The 17,811-nt window shown below is 43.1% G+C and overlaps 1 protein-coding gene across 15 annotated transcripts in view; it reads right to left on the reverse strand.

Moving 5' to 3' along the window:
- The window catches only part of LOC129189368 (ephrin type-B receptor 3-like), a 74,430-nt gene extending 57,017 nt beyond the window's left edge, over positions 1 to 17,413 (reverse strand). For all 15 annotated transcript variants that reach the window (XM_054791018.1, XM_054791013.1, XM_054791009.1 and 12 more), the window contains exon 1: positions 16,774 to 17,413. In XM_054791018.1, coding sequence (XP_054646993.1) covers positions 16,774 to 16,837 — 64 coding nt within the window. In that variant the 5' untranslated portion in view covers positions 16,838 to 17,413. The remainder of the gene's footprint in view (positions 1 to 16,773) is intronic.
- Between the last annotated feature and the right edge of the window lie 398 nt (positions 17,414 to 17,811).

The following is a 17,811-nucleotide window of genomic DNA, read 5'->3' on the forward strand; positions in this document are numbered from 1 at the left end:
ATTGACGGATGGACAGACATCCAATTCTGCTGAGGTCCATATGGCAAGGGGGCTTTCAGAGGCCCACTTCAATTACATAAAGACCTCTGTGTATTGGCATGGCACACAGAAGGCCCCAGACAGCAACAACAGAGATAAAAAGGATTGAACTACACATAAACACACACACGTACAGTACATGCGGCGTATGTGTACATTCACATGCACAAAAACAGACGTGCATACTCAGACACACAGAAGCTGGGTTATCTATCTTTCTCTACCACAGACACAAACAAACTCATAATGTCATCATCCTCGCAAGATGGATGTCTAAATAATTGCATCATGATTACTGAGCCACTTGCGTCACTGACCCATGCACAAGGACCCTCGAAGTTTACGGCAACTCCATTAGACTTAAACCAGCCAAGCGGTCAAGAGTTTGTCTGCTTTATGGCACTTTCATCCAGCGGGTGTCCTGTCGTCCTCAAAGCTGCCGTAGCACAGCATAAATCTCAGGGAAAGAAGCTGGCCGTACTTCAGCCCACAGGAGGGGGGACGGGGGAGGGACTAAACAGGAAGTGAGGCATGTTGACGTTTCACATTTCGGTGGAAAGAATGACTAAAAAGATCAAAGTTGGCTTGTTTTTGGTAAATGTCATCCCCCTTTGACCTCTGTTTTACCCTGAAGATACAATGTGTATTTTTCATTTTGACATCTATCTATCTTAACTTCCTTTTTTGGGAACGTCATGCGGGCTACGCCGCGGGCTCATGCATTATTCAGCCTTCACTGACGTGTTACTACAGCTGGCAACTTGGAGGGAAAGGGATGTCAGCCCCCCCCCCCCAACCATCTAACACACAACATATACCTGCACATGCACACACATGCACACAAGGCCAACAGGCACTGACTGATTGATTTATGGGACACACATTGCACATGCATAATCCCACACACACATTTTCCTGTGGTTAAAACACAGATTTCCATTTAAAGGGTGTGTATCCATGTGGTTGTGACCCAGAAGGTCATTCATTAACACCATCAAACAGTACACAGTTTTGACAGTCCTACCACTCCCCATTTTATTTTGGATATACATTTTTTTTTTAATCTTAACAAGGCCTACCAGATTTTACCTCAGCCAAGGAGGTTATGAGTTTGTCGGGTTTATCTGTTTGTTTGTGTTCAAGACAACATGAAAAGTTCTGAATGGATTTGGATAAAATGTTCAGGAATTGTCGGAAATGGGATACGGAAGAACTGGTTAAATTTTGGGGGTGATCGGGATCACCGTCTGGATCCAGTATTTTTTGAAAGGATTCTTTAACATTGCAAGATAGGCCCATTGTCGTCATTTGTGCATATAACGCCACAAAAAGATGTCCGAGCACTTGGAAAAAAAACATACAGGGCAAGGTTCCAACAGGTTCTACAAAATATCAAAGACTGATCCAGATAATGGAGTAATTTCGGACACTATGATCCAGAATATGAAAAAATAGGGGAGTTTTGTCATTTTCATCATAGGAAGACAACAAATGAAGCTATAAACAGGCAACAAACACCATCATATATAGCCAGGGCACTGTGGAATAGAATATGGATTGTGGCAATGGATTTGTAGTATCTTCAAACGCTATGGAGCTAAATCCCGAAGAATTAGGAAAAATGCCATTTTTGTGAATAACTACTGAACTAATATTGATATCATTATGAATCCACTTGCTAATGGTATATTTTTGTGGTCAAGGAATCTAAATATGTACATAAAATATATGTAGGACTAATATTTACGGTGTAAATTACAATATGGGGGGAACTATTGCGCTTGGTGGGGGTCTGCGCTCTCAGAGTGCTTTTGCAGTTTATTTTAGTTTATTCTTTTTATTAATGCACTAAAACATGTACTTGTTTTTACCATGATCATCTGCAGATGGGATGTATTTAATTAATTAGTAATTGTAATGAATAGCTTATGTTTTGCATATTAATCCTTTGACTTGCACTACAAGAGAGCTAACACATCGCCGGACACCCTCCGTACATACTACCTCCTTACACATGCACTGCTTTGACAAAAAATAAGTATCTTCAAAGGGAATAATTAACTTTACTAAGTTTATCAGTCGCCATGACTGATGTTTACCTCACCTACCCACAGGGTCTGGTGTAAGCCTTAAAGCACAGATTGAATGAGTTAATGAATAACCATCTTTGTGTTTATGCCTAAACTGTGCGTTAGTAGAAGTGTTCAGCAGGGCTATCCTAAGAGAATAAACATTTGCTTTTTTCTCTCTCTAACTGGAACAGGAAAACTATGAGTTCCATGCATTTCCAAAAAGGCAAACTACAACCCTAACCTTGGGGGTCTAAGTAAGCTAGGTAGAGCCGGCAATGCTCCAGCTACGGGGTGTGGATCAGCATTGACCTGATTAGTCATTGGCCCTGACCCTGCACCAGGCAAAGTGGGGAAAGTAATAATGAATCCCCAGGGATGCCGGCCGGTAAATCTGACTTGGGATCAGTGTTAATGGGATTCTCTTTGCGCTATACCAAGGCCACAATGGATTGGAACAACTAACCCTGAGCAATTTTTGGCCAGGTGTGTTTGTATTGGTAGATTGGTAATTAGAGTAACTACTGGATTTGAGTTAACTTGCGTGATTGGAGGTACAGTCTCGATCACTCAGTCTTAAAAAGAAACACCAATTGCTGTTTTCATTTTCCATCCATCCATTGTCTTCCGCTTTTCCGGGTCCGGGTCGCTTGGGCAGCAGTGTCAGTAGAGAAGTCCAGACTGCACAGTCTCAGACAACCTCTTCCAGTTCCACCAGGGGGACACCGAGGCATTCCCAGGCCAGCTGTGGACATAATCCCTCCAGCATGTCCTAGATCTAACCTGGATCTAACCTGGTGGATTGAGCTCCTCACCCTATCTCTTAGGTTAAGTCCAGCCACCCCATGAAGGAAGCTTATTTCAGCTGCTTGTATCCGTGATCTTGCTGTTTCGGTCACTCCCCAAAGCTCATGACCATATGTGAGGGCAGGAACGTAGATCAACTGGTAAATCAAGAGCTGTGCTTTCCGACTCAGCTCTTTCTTCACCACACTGGTCCGGTAAAGCGACCGCATTACTGCAGACGCTGTACCAATTCAGCTGTCGATCTCACGATCTAACCTTCCCTCAATCGTGAGCAAGATCCCGAGATACTTGAATTCCTCCACCTGGGGCAAGACCTCACTCCCAACCTGAAGGGTGCAGTCCACGCTCCTCCGGCAGAGAATCATGTCCTCAGTTTCCGGTACTTTAGTGGGTGTTCATGGATCCCCATCTCTCATTATGAGGCAATGATTGAAAAGTCATTAAATGTACACCAATAAATGTCTAAGCTGGCAATGTCCAAGTATTTGAATGAATGTACGATAATGAGGTGCAAAAAAGATGAAACTAGACCGGTGGAGAGTAAATTCTTCAGCACTGTTGTTGCTCTGGGAAAGTGTTAATATTTCACTAAAACCAAGCCTCCTGTTCTGCACCTTCAGGTCCTCGTCTATATTTAATGACTGTCAAGGCCAACACATCTCGAGCTGCTCTATTCTTGGGTTAATGAACAGTTGAGGAATTGCTTAGACAAAATGGGTTGGAAATGGATCGTTTTTATCATTTGTCTGTATTAGAAGCACTTTATAGAGAATCACAAAAACACACCAGACAGTGTGAGTTGTTTAACATTAAGGACATGTGGGGGCTTTGTGGTCTTGACATAAGGAAAAAACTGGGGTCATCAGCGATGGCTAAGACTGTATGGATCGTCTGGAAGCAGCCCCATTAGCAATGGACTAATTAGGGAAGGCCAAGTGATTTCCAGTCCCGGTCGAAGCCGTGATTCATAAATAAGTAAATGCAAGGGCAGCGTGGCCGCTTAATTAACAAAGTGTGGAAAAAAAAATGTGCATGAATCTCAAGAGGGACCGACTCAATCTGCTTGCAGGGATGGAATATCGGCAGCGCTCATGTCTATCTTGGTGGCATTGATTGATGCTAAGCCAAATTGAATCGCTAATCATCACCACCCTTTTAGTCCCCGCACCCCTGAGAGAGGCCAAAAGTGGCAATGGAGGTAATGCTTTTGTATCCCCTTCCTGACACTGGAGGCTTAAACATTATAATTCCCCACAACTCTTCCACCCCCACTGCTCACTTGACACCCCCCCCCCCCCCCACCCCCACCCCCCTCATCTGGCTCTTGTGGGTGTGTGTTCCCCTTTGCGCTTACAGCTACCAGTTGCTTGTTTTCACACTTTTTGGCTAATATCTTAGGCATTTAGAACCCAGACACCTCATACCGCTCACACTTAGCCACCCTGTGGCAACACATCCTGCTGCGCCGAGGTGCATTCTTTGTGCGTTACTCCCCCTTGTCAAACTTTTACGGCCAATGCTGACAGACAGTTGAACACACTGCAAGAAACGCTAAAGCAGACATATCAGACCTGCCATACAAGTTGTTGTTTCTTTCTGTTCATGGACACCAAACCTTGTGATGCCTTCATGGGAAGCAGGGAGAAATTTCAGTAACGTTCTGGGGGATGCGTTTGTCTTGTCTTTTAACAGCACACTTTCTTTGCTCAAGCCACAATAGGGTAAGTTATCTCCACAGTCACCTTATCAGAAGTAGGCACCAAGAAAGGGTCTCCAGCAGTAAATAGCATCTGCCTCAGGTGCCTACTGGGATTTTTATATCACACACGCATGAGATAACACGGAAAGGAAAAGAATACTGCAATTAGTACCCAGCGTACTTGTGATAAGATGAAGCAGAAGTGAAGAGTGGCAGCAACAGAGCAGTGGAGAAAAAAACACGAGAATGGCATTTCGAGACGAGACACGGTAAGCTTTGGGCAAGGCTTGGGGAAAAAGAAGCCAAATAGAGTGAATAAAAGGTGAAGCCAATGAAAGGAGGCTTTTTGCTGGGGATGGTTTCACTCAGAGGCCATTTTTGGGCTTGTCCTCTTGTGCTGCACGTGTCAACCAAAGGTCTCTCTATGGAAAAAAAGTAATCAATATTACACAAAACCACATGTGTTGCCTTTTGATGAACATGCCTTTGAAATCCTCAGGAAAATGGAGCATTTGCATGTTAAATAGAAGCTACAGTACCGTTACGCTCGCAATCACGGCTCAAATGAAATTCATGTTTACGCTCCCCCGCCCTCCCCTTTGTTCAACTTTAATTATTTTCCTCCCCAGCACTCACCCATTCTGACACTATCAGAGATTAGGCTTTGAAACTGTCACACAGTGTTGCCATTGATTAGGGCCGACTTGCTCTTTCGGAGTCATTTAAAAAAGACAGACTGCTTCCAGACTGCGCTGAAGCCAGCCAGAAGTTTCATCAGGGGCGGGTGGGTGTGAGTGTGTATGCCAGGAAGAGGCTGACAGTTAATGAGTGAGAAAGATATAACTGTACAGTGGTGCGTTCCTGCCATGGTGCCCAGCTTCAATGTTATTGTATACATTCCTAATTTGTAGGGACACTCCGATACATCGGCCACCGATCGGTATCGGCCGATTTCCGTAAAAAACGTTTGATTGCCATACACCGATAAATGTCTTTCAAAAGCCGACCACCTGTGGCTGGCACTATTGCAGCCCGCAGCGACCCTTTCGTGCAGTGTAGCGTCTTGCCCTAACTAACATCTTGGGGAGTGTCGTCCTCATCTTGTGATTCACACCAAAATAATAAGCCTACAGTTTTTGGATCAGTGTTTGATATTTTGTAGAACCTTTTCGAAACTTGGCCTGTTTTGTTCTCTGACCATTTTTTGTGGCGTTATATGCACGAAATGCCAAAATTGGTCCTATCTAGCAATGTTAAAGAATCCTTTAAAAAATTCCTGGACCCAGACGGTGATCCGGATCACCCCCAAACTTTAATCAGTTCTTCCAAATCTCATTTTCGACAATTCCTGAAAATTCCATCCAAATCCATTCAGAACTTTTCAAGTTATTTTGAACACAAACAAAAACTTGCTTATTCGAGGTCGGGTCGCGGTGGCAGCAGGCTAAGCAGGGAAGCCCGGACCTCCCTCTCTCCGCCCACTTCGTCCAGCTCCTCCCGGTGGATCCCGAGGCGTTCCCAGGCCAGTTGAGAGACATAGTCTCTCCAATGTCTCCTGGGTCTTCCCCGAGGCCTCCTACCGGTTGGACGTGCCACGAACACCTCCCCAGGGAGGCATATCCACAGATTATATCCATAGATATAAAAAATAAATACATATACATTAATTAATAAATACATGTGTGTGTATATACATTTTTAAATTATTTTTTTAGCAAAAACCTGCAAATGTGGAGGGCCTTGAATGCTGAATCGTGACTGTGTGGGGATCGACTGTATTCTAATAGGAAAAAAAGCTCCCATTTTTTTTAAAGGGTGGAGTGTACCTGGTCGTGCACCGGCCTTTGCCTTAAAATTTCCTCCTGCTCTCGTGTCTTCCCATCATGGTGGAAGTTCTAACACTCAACTCTCACAAAGGTAAAAAGCAAGGTCAGATGCCATGAATAAACTCTAGCAGCAGGCAACTTGGTTTCTTGATCTTTTTTTAATCCACTCACTCGCTTTCATTTCAGACACACACACATTGCTGCACACCACATCCAAACGGCATATTTCTGGAGGAAGTACAGCAGATAAGAAACTCTGAGTCTTTGAACTGTCTGGATGTTTCAAACCCCTTCTTCCCTCTCGATGTCTGAGCTCTCCCGCTGCTGTGTGGAGACTGGGAGGAATGGGCTGATCGATGGGGGCTGACAGCAATGAAACGAATGGAACCGGCTGATTGATTCATTAGCGGTGGAATGGGTGGAGGTGGATGCGGGATATGACCCCGAGAAGCAGGTGGGTGTGAATTCGGTGAGTGGTTGGCGCATGTGCAGTGAGTGAAGGTAATGTGTGCATGCATGTGCATGGCCGTCTTGTTAAGCAACTGTCACCTCTTGCTTTGTGTGTGTGTGTGTGTGTGTGTGTGTATGAGGGAGGGATGAGAGGTTAGGAGGGATTTAGTCATAGGGTGTGAGAGGAGAAAGGGAAGCTGTTTGTGGCCTGACTTGGCACAGAGGGAGGGGGTCAGACTGCATTGTGCAGCACTTTCATCTGGTGCATTGCAATTAGGCTGCACAGCACTCATTGTCAAACCCCTGTTAAAACCACTGCTAACAACCTCCATGTCACATGCATGGAAATCAAGTATTGCAATATGTTTCAGTCACACAAGTGGATCAAGCAATAACTCATCCTGAGGTTCTGTGCATATTAAGACTTGTATGATGAATCATGTGTCCTCACGAAAATATTCTTTTACCTTGGTTAACAACATAAGCAACCATGGCGGTCTTAGGCATAAAGCATGCACAGACCATACATGAAAGCATTCACACATTCACCATTCACCATTCATTAGGGTCATCAGTTTCTTTTCCGAAAATATTTTTTTTCTCCACAGAAAACACTCTAACTTGGTAGTAATTTATAAACACATGATAATACAGGTAAAATGTATAACATACACGCATTGCTGTTAAAGAAAAAATCCAATATTTACATGTTTATGTCTTTATGCTTCACTGATCATGTTTTTTTCATCAAGCGTTGCGATTTCGCACTTTGTTCGCTCTGAGACGCAAAAGTGAAACTTCTGCACTCACGATTCCGTCCGTTCATGGAGCGCCTTACATCACCATTCATTAGTGATGAGTACCTTTACATTTATACTTGAAAATGCGTTTAATACGTGTGTGAGGCATATTGAAGAGATCATTACAACAGTCGCTTTTATTGCAAATGTTGACACGCAATCGGGATAAAACGTCAATGTCAAACTAGCAGGAGGATCTGGAGGGGCAGGAGAAAAATAGACATACTGTATTTATGGGTGCATCCATTACTCGCGGATTTTTGCCGTTTGGAGTGGAACGTGCAGTAACTCCACGTGACGCTACTGTCATTAGCGGACAAAATGCAGCAAAATAAAAAAGCTATTTCTAAGGAATCACAACATGTTATTTTCAATATTCACTAAAAAAATACACTATGTCCTAGCAGCACGGGTAATGTTGACAATCTTACATGTGACCCTTTTGCAACAGAATAATGAGAATGAAGAGTTCCGCCTTAAAATGAAGAAAAAGGCCAAGACATAACATGTTTGCATCTTGAGTAGCACCTTCCATTTAACGGCTGTCCTGCTGTTACCAAATGGACAGGTGTCAGGGGCATCTGAGTCATTAAACACCTAAAGAAAAAAAAAAAGAGTCCACACCTCCACATTTGCTATACTGCCCCATAAGACGAGGGCGGTTTAACTGGGTGTTTAGACTATTTGCTCCTTTTATTGTCCCCTAACTATTGGACTTCTTTAAGCACTAAAGTCACTGTGTCACTGCGACTTGGGTCTGACTTGAAGTGAGGTTAAATAAATGCTGCCGCAGCTGGCGGTGTCTGCAGGAGGCAGCTCCATGGGACCATAGGGATTATGTAAATATCACGACAAAAGGTCACGTGTGATTGGTACCGCTTCAGCTAAAATGTGCTGGAGCAAGCATTAAAGACGTGCGAGCGAGTACGATGCACTGCTGAAAATAAAAGTCTGCTCAAAGCTGCTGCTCTTGCCCTCCAAAAGTGAATGAAGAAATACGTGATCGATGAAGTAATGATCCCTGTGAGTCTGTGGGCTTTTTTCAAGTAATGTGATGAATGTTTTTGACACCAAGCATGAAAAATTGAATAAAATAAACAGCAGCCTTACTAAAGACAAAACAGATACAGTCCCTCGCCACATTGCAGTTTAACACGGCCTATTAGTAAAAAAAAAAAACAAAACGCATATTTAAGCAAATTGTACAGGTTTTTTTTTGCCTAAATTAAGCATTTTCAAGCATAAAAATGGTTAAATGAACTAAACTATAAATATAATCCATTAAGAAGACGCATTGAAATTGTGAATGTAGTATTCGACATTGGTCACTAGGTGTCAGTAATTGTTCGGTAAGACAAACACCAGACTTGATCACCGGAACAACGGGCTTTTATTGCAGGTTTAAATGGTCTCACAATAATCATAACATCATAATCTTAATAATAGCACAGGCTACAGTTGTGGAGTTAACCCATGACGAGCTAAAACTCAACCCTGAACCCCCGACATCATTTCCTGTCCCACACACGGAACACATTTACCGCGACACACACGCGGTTTTATTGATGTCTTAAATGGCTTATTTTCGCTGATTATGTCTACTATATTGGGTAACAAGAGTATAAAGGTGATTATAGGGGTGTTATTTCATGTCTAGAGGACTCTAATAATGTTAAAAACTGTTGTAACCACGTTTTCTATGTCATAACTGCAAAAATCCTTTGGAATCCTAACACTGTGGTCGGTACCTCAAAGAGTTATCGTCAGGAATCCTACTTTGGTCAATTCACTTATCACGGTTAGATCTGGAACTAATCGATCGCAATAAACTTTACTGTCCATGGAAAAAAGCAGTTTTCCTCATTTGGAATTGTCTGTACAAACACCCCGAGTGTTAAGAACCCTCTCTCTCCACCCCACCAAATATTTGACTTGTTATATTTAACAAGGCCTGTTATTCTGAAGCCAGGTAAAGTGGTTTTCCTCCCCCTGAAGGCATCGACTTGCACAGCGACGGCCACTCTCCAGACAGCTGTAACCGTCTATTTTTAAAAGACATCCAATATATCAAAGATCTTTTCTTCTGCCCGGTTGGTTAAATTTGCTACAGGGATCCGAGGGTGGTAAAAAATGGTGGAAGCGAGCCCCGAGGTGGATTCCCTCCCGCCTGACTCCACCCTCCTGCGTTCCTTCGACTGTCCATGAAGTCAGGAGCGAGGTAATGGACATCACATGTGCAGAAAGGCTCCTGGACCACTTCCCTCAGGCTTCCACATACAGTACATGTGTGCAACCGCCATCATTGAGGTCAGTCGAAGTTTTTAAGGCTGACGATAACTCTTTGGGGTACCGACCACAGTGTTACCTGCTAGTTATTGACTGGTTACGCCGTATCTCGCGAGCCACACAAGGGTTGACCATCTGGAACCAAACCAAACTGCAAACATGGCTTTAAGCCAGCGGTGTACGAACTGCGGCCCGCGGACCACATCAGCGTCTTAATCCGGCCCACGGGGCATTTCCAGATTCCTTTTTTGAAAAAACCTTTTAAGTTACGTGTTATGTTTAAGCGCTTAGTTGTTGCTCATCACCCACGTAGTAGTAGTTGATTTATGTGATGCGTTAGCCTGCTGTGGATGTGTTGTGTTTTGTTCTGTTTGATGACCACTTACAGTGTATATAGACGGCCCCTCTGCCGCAAGTCAACAAGTTTTCCCACCCCTGCTTTCAGCCATATTTTCACTCTCTAGGTGTGTGTGTCAACAAGCCGCGGAGTCGGTCTATCCAAATACACACATCCTCTCTCATTGTATTTTTATTCACCACTGGAATAGGATAACCCCCGGAGCTTGATTGTGTTGGAACAAGCATTGTTAAGAAAGAACGAGGCCAGCCTCTGGGACTTAACCCCCTCTCAGATTGATCCGAACAGAGGCCGCTCATGACCTCCGGTTGAGGGTCACGGGATGCGGGTCGTGAGTGGGTGAAAAGCACAGCGAGCACTAACTGGGATCTTTTGGACACACGTTGCATTTTATGGACATCTGGTGCAGGTGGCACCAATAAAACGCCAACTCCAGTGACCGTTAATACCGCGTGAAATGTGTCACCAGTAGAGGGATATGCCATAAACTTCCCGAATCTGCTCGCTCTCATGAGAAAACATGGTAGACTTTTTTTTTTTAGCTGATTGTCTCACTCAAACTTGCAAAAGCTCCCATCCTGCATACACTCACTCTCTTTCACCCCCCTCGCTGTGTGTGTGTGTGTGTGTGTGTGTGTCCTGTTCTGCTCTGCTGACTCCAGACAGCAGCAGCGGTGGGCAGGCCCAGACACATTTGCCCTCCCTCGCTTGGGCCCAACAGCGGGTGTCAAAGACGTGCCATCCCGCAAGGCCCCTGGCCCCATGCGGTGCCAGCACGAACCCACACACACACACATACACACACACACACTCACGCACGGCATCTGGAAAACAGCATCCTCCACAAACTTCTGCTGAAAGTCTATCTCAAATGTTGGACTACAAACTGCGGTTTGTTGATACGAACACATCAACTTGACACGGGATACAACAATCACGCGAGTAAACGGACGTGTTTTTCAATATCCGAAACAAAGATGATGCTGATCTCCTCCAACTGTTCCGGTGCGGGACACTGAAGGTCATTTCTGTTGACGGCCATCAAACTTTTCCAACCCGCAACGGTCGGTATTCGACCCTGACATAGTTTTTCATGCAATTGTTGATTCTTGCTGTCTCTCATACACTATTGAATAAATCACCAGTGCGTATTGTTATGCGCGGTGATTAAAAATTACAATTCTATTCCAGTCATTTTTCATCTGCGTGGTGCATAATTGTTTCCTCTGTACGACTGTGCGCTTTATGAAATCGTATTCAGTGTATAGGACAGTACAACTTATACATTCTGTACAGTTGTTTCTATTATTGTAATGTATTTAATATATGTGATTTATTTTTGTATTTTTTTAATAGCCCGAAATGGCATTCATCTTCATAATCATGCAAACAGCTGAATCAAATCAATTTGCTAAATAAAAATAAATATTCTCATCTCTCGATACTCACTCCGGTGTTATTTGTTGTCACTTTCACTTTTATATGACATCAATCGTTGTTTATAATCATTTCCTGGCCTAATATTATACTTAATTCACCTAAAAAATATAAAAATACAAAAATAAAACCCCACTAAAATGACAATATTTTGTTTCTTTTAAAACAGCGCTCTCTGTCTGTCCTCCAGTATGCCGTGTGAAGGCACCAGCTGGCCAAAGATGGCCGTTGCTTGCTCTTCATGTGGAATTCCAGCTCGGTAAATCTTTCCACGCCGCCATTTGAGTCATGAAGTACAGCTCTGTGCACATGAACGCTCCTGCAGACCCAGATAGCGTAAAGCATGTCAACTGTGCTGCTCCCTGATCCAGTTTTGCCCCACATCCCAGCAGTATATGGAAACCCCCCCCATATCATCCCATCCCGACATGATGTCGTCCATTCCCCCCCTTCTTCCCGAGAGTCTTACATCCATTTCAATCTAAGTCACTGTGCATCTGTTCAATAGAGCTGCTGTCAGATAAATGACCCACAGCCTGGCCGAGGGCCCAAACTGCCGTGGTCCATTTTCTGCTGCCGTCGTGTCGATATTGGCAAGTATTTAAGAGTATCATGGAGGCAAATGCATGTAAAATGTAGAATAATAGCACCAGGAACAATGGTGCTCAGTAGAGTGGGACCAGGGCTTCTCACACATGCACATATGTACACTATGTTTGAATTATTACAATGAAAACGTCTGGGAAATTGGAAAAGCCAAACACAAACAGCAAGAGCAAATCCTATAATGTTGACAAAAGGTGGGGAAAATATTCAAATGGGATATTTTAACACGTGTACATAGATATTGTTGGATTTTTCCGTGTTTTGTATTCTTGTATGCTGCCACCGTCCACTTTTCCAGATCTAATAATAATAAGAAGAATTTTGTAAATATAATATTTGCTGTCCGATCACAGGTTCCAAATGAATTCATCATGACTAATCAACATTTATAACATGTCTGAACAATGCCCATTTTTACTGTATTTTATTGAAAGAAAGCTAAATGGATGATAAACATTTGTATGTAATAACGGCTACTAATGAAGTGAAACTCGAAATCAAGCTAAAAGATGCCACACATGTCTTAAAAATCAATTTACCTAACACTGGTTTCCTTAATAGTACCAGAACTTTTGAATCAGACTTTAACGTGTTTATCATGAGCCATGAGGGGTTGCGTTCAAACGCACCACGTCATTTCAGTTACATTCACATTTTGAGTGTATTTTCCGAGATTTCCGAGCGTACTTAAATGCAGCACATTGTACTAACCGATTTAAAGTTACAACGCGACTGATAATTGTCTTTCTGTTTATTTAGACGCATAGTAAAGACGCTGTCGTATTGTTTGGAGTGTCCCTGAATGCAACTCGCGGTGGGTGTAGCTACAACGAGGAAGTGTCCTTCGACGAAGGGACTGAAGGCGCGTTTGTGAGTTGGAGATACTTACGTGTGGTTGGAATCGCGCTGCTGTTGATGTGTTCAGATCAGATTAAAGTTATAAAAGTTATAAACGAGCGTCAGACTCTGTGGGGAACTGCACTGTGCCGTGAGATGTGGCTTGCCGTAAGGCATACCTTAATTATGCTCAAAAATGTAAGGTAATTTTGACAGCCCTACATAATAGTAATAATAATAATAAATGTAAGATATTTCTTTTTTCCACCCTATTTTTTGTGTGTGCAGCTGAAAGCAGAGGCTTAAACAGATTCAGGGGCAGTGATAAATAGCCTTATGAATTGATAATTGCTTCTTGCAAGAGCACAGCAAGAAAGTCTCCCGCCTGGCATCTAATTCTGCCTTTTAAAAAGCGCTGCAGAGCTCGCATCGATTCACCGGATCGATAAGGAGCACATCAATTGGCACTTTGGTGAAGTCCACGTGTGACAATTACGCTCGTTGCCAAACGCTTATGTTTTTTTCATAACACCAAATAAAGTGCACAGATAGAGACGACTCTCTTATTGTTGCTTTATTATCACAAATTAGCGCCGTTTTGCCTAACAAATGGCCACTAATTAGTCACGTTGTCATTTAAAAGTGGATTCCAAACAATTGTTTGGTCATTTGCCTTCATTGAGTGCTCTCAGCATACGAAAAGCTCACCCATTGAACTGCTGCGTTTTATTGGGGAACAAAACAACTCCGTGCCATAAATATTCGTGTTACATCATTACGCTGTTTTCTATTTCATTCACTTTTTATAATGTAGCGCCTGTCGCAGATGTGAGTTTGCTGCCAAAAGCCGCGATAATTGCAATAACATTAAAAAAATGATGACACAGAAGACGACCCCTGCTGCCACACACACGCGCACGCACACACACAGTATAAATCATTCGCCAAGTGTAAACGGCTCCCGTGGAGGTGTGATCTCACCCACGTAAACACATCAACATGCGCGTATCAAAGCATCCCGTTTGCGCGCCATCACGCCATATTGCGCCATAAATAGCGCTTCAAAGCTGTAAAGGTTGGGATTATTATATGAATGTCCATTTGTCTTATCTGCACAGGAAATGTAACTTTTTAAAAAACAATAAATCATTGCAGACGTCAACATCCGGGCCTGACTGGAAAAAGAAGCTATTATGTTACATCATAAATGCATATAATGCACGTGAATGTAACTGCTACTATAAATTAAAGGCAATGGAAACGTTAGATGTCGGCCTCCCCCCACAAACTCTGAAGAATGGATGCACTTAAAATCATCTGGGTTCACTTTTCACTGCTCTGGCCTCATTTATTTATTTATTTCATTAATTAATTTATTTTATATATTTATTTCTTTATTTCTATGTTCCTTCTATTTCGAGTTGTTTTCCGACCATGAAGAGGGACTAAAACTCTTTATTGGGACCCCACTTCCATCAACAAATACTTTTTTTCCCTCATATGGCACTTTTCATGTAACTTTATAATTGTTATAATGATTATATGTGGACCATATATCATTTGACACTATTATTTGTTGTTGTTTTTTTTTAATTGGCATGAAATTGCAAGCCGGCTTGTCCTTAGGGGGCAGGGGTCACTTGAAATCAGTCACCCCGAGCAGAGCGTAACTTTAAAAGTGGATGCAAATTATTCCATGGCTGCCCGTGTATGCAAACCCCACATTTAAACTACATACAATGAAACTCAAAATCTTGAAATCAGGGGTCTACAAAGTCCGGCTCGGGGGCCGTCCGCGGTCCACGGCTCATTTATTTTACTGACCCGCAGTAGATTACAATAAAATGTAAGGAGACAAAGTTGGAATGTTGATACTAATAACACAACACTGCATGCAAGCTGATTTTCTTATAGAAATTCATGAAAAAACTTATTTTTTTGTGCAAAATTACAAAAAAAAAAGATTTTTCCTGTGTGGCCCTTAATGGAAAAAGTATAAACACCCCTCCCCTAAATGGAAGTTGGACTGAGCGAGCGAGCGGGAGGGATGGATGGCCCCATTAATTATTCCCAGGGCTGTGTGACCTCGCCCCCGGGGAACCTCGCAGTGGGGCCGGCTGAACTCCCCTTGCAAGGCTCAGTCTTTTTCTTAAACTCCAGCAAAAAAAAAAAAAAAAAAAGTCAGCGTGTCCACCATAAATCACCATGCTAGGTAAACCCCACGCCTGCTCGACGGGACACAATTTATGACATCACTTTTTTTGTAAGACAAATATATTGTTCATTGAAATCCATCTATTTGCAAGCACAGACGCAAGCCCGCTCGGTGCTGATGTCAGGAAAAGACTTGCAGCTCTTTTCAGCCTCATTCCGTCTACATCTGGAGTCAACTTGAGCACAGCAAGCCTGGACTCATCCGTTCACAACATGTCTTTCCAAGCACCGGTGCCCGACTGGCAACCACTGACCTTCGCTGCACAGGGGGGTCACCCGGAGGTCCAGCAAAATTTCAAACATAATCTTAGCTTTTTTTTTTAAAAAAAGTTATTTTAAATGTGCTTTATATTCATTTCAAAGGGAAAAAAGTGTCTCAGGTGGTCCTGATAGTGGATTTACAGTTTAACAAGTAACTTATTTATCACAACTTTCTAGTCAAGAGCAATAAAGCAACAAACTTGCCAGATAAGAGCTGCTTTATTCAGAACTTCTGAATAAATGTGCCAGGAATTCTTCACTTTTGTTCAACTTCCGACTATTTTTTTATGCGTAAAAAGCAACTTTGGTGGAATAAATTGAACTTTTTTTTTTTTTTCGTTTTTCATATCATGCATAAAATAGTAATAGTTGCGTTAAAACGAAATTTACCGTCCAGTGACAGGTATTTGTTATATGATAAAAGAGACAATATTAATAAATAAATGACTACTGCACGGCGGGCTCTAGTGTGCCGGTGGTCCAGTGTCCCACATTCACAGCACCACAACGCAGCTCTCCGATCCAACGTTCAGGAGCCACGCTTTAGGTCTCTCTTTGCACTCATTTGCGCTGTTTTCATCCTCTCCAGAGTGTAGAAATTACCTAAATTAATTTCCAAATAATTGTTTAAAAAGTACCCGAGTTGCCCAATTAGGCCTATGTAAAAAAAAAAGAATAAAACGCACCATTGTAAATGTAATAAAATTAACGACTTTATGGTAATTTATTGTTATTTTTAATGCTTTATTTTTGAAAGATGTTTGCCTACTTTGAATGTGTGACAGTCAATAACCCAAAAGTCTCGCATTGACCCGAGGAGGGGGGGAAAAGTGGTTTTAAAGAGATAAAAGGGGGTCGACTCCCTGGTGAGCTTCAGTGTGGTACTAATTTCCTCTAAAAAGCCCAAGAAAGCAGCAGCAGGCGATGGTTAATGTTACAAAAAAAAGAATACACAACTCCCATTGAGGTGCATGACAATTACGCAGAGATGGGTAGTGATAGCTGGGTGTAAATGGGTCCTGGGGTCCTGGCTCACTTCTCTTTAAGTATCCTGCTTTTTACATTTAAAGGTGAAATGTCTTACCTTCAACTGCGGAGGCCACAGCCAGCAAGAAGCTGCACAAGAGCAGAACGTAATCCATTGTCATAGCCCGCTCATGTAAACAGACCCACGGCAGAGGCGAGTACGATCCGTCGCTGGTTCCTCCCTCCACAGTCCACTCCGTACAGTCCCAGCGGTGTTAAACCCACGGAACCATTCACCACAACACCAAAAGCTGAGCTGTGAACTGGAGAAAACGACACTTCTTCAGATCTCCAGAGGAACCGGCGCAAGGACCCCACTGGTGTCCCGCCAGTCAGTGCGCACTGAGCCGGTCAGCTGCGCGCAGGTAGTCCAGTCCGGCACCACACCATTGGCGCAGTATAGTTCCACAATCAGGATTTCCAACCTTAAATAGTCGACTGAGAAGAGAAACAATCCCGCGTGGAAGATCCCCAAAAAGGACTTTCGGTGTGGTCACAACACGAGAGGAGAAAGAAGCGCTGGTGACACAACCACAGCGCGTGTAGCGTCCACACAAAAAAACGGCGTGCGTCTAAATGATACTCCAGGAACTGCTGCTGAAATGCTGTTTATTCCCTGAGAGGATTGATCGGCGCTGGCGGGTGCGTGGACCTTCTGCCTCTCTCTGTGTGCGCACTGGAATGAAGCACACGGCAAGAATAAGGAGAAAGAGCGTGTGTGTGTGTGTGTGCGTGTGTGCGTGAGAGAGAGAGAGAAAGAGAGAGAGAAACAGGAGTGCCAAGGGGAGGGGTTTTTAAGGCTGCTCTGACAAATCCGTCATTTTGTCTGCTATTTATCATCAAAATGAACTTCTCCACCTAAGATGCAACAAACCAAAAAACAACCACTCAGCTTATGGAATGACTGCAGAAACGTGGTCAATTTTCTCCAAAAAATGGCAAAACTTCAATAAGTGTTAAAATTGGACACTTTTAGCAACATGACAATGCTTTCACTTGCTTTTAAAAAAAATATTATTACAGATTATGGAGTTGTCTTTGTTTTGTTGTCCTTTTTGCCACTGCCTTTTCCTGTCTGCGTGTGACTCTTGTCTCC

This window comes from Dunckerocampus dactyliophorus, chromosome 10 (assembly GCF_027744805.1).
Source record: "Dunckerocampus dactyliophorus isolate RoL2022-P2 chromosome 10, RoL_Ddac_1.1, whole genome shotgun sequence".
NCBI classification, from domain to species: domain Eukaryota; kingdom Metazoa; phylum Chordata; class Actinopteri; order Syngnathiformes; family Syngnathidae; genus Dunckerocampus; species Dunckerocampus dactyliophorus.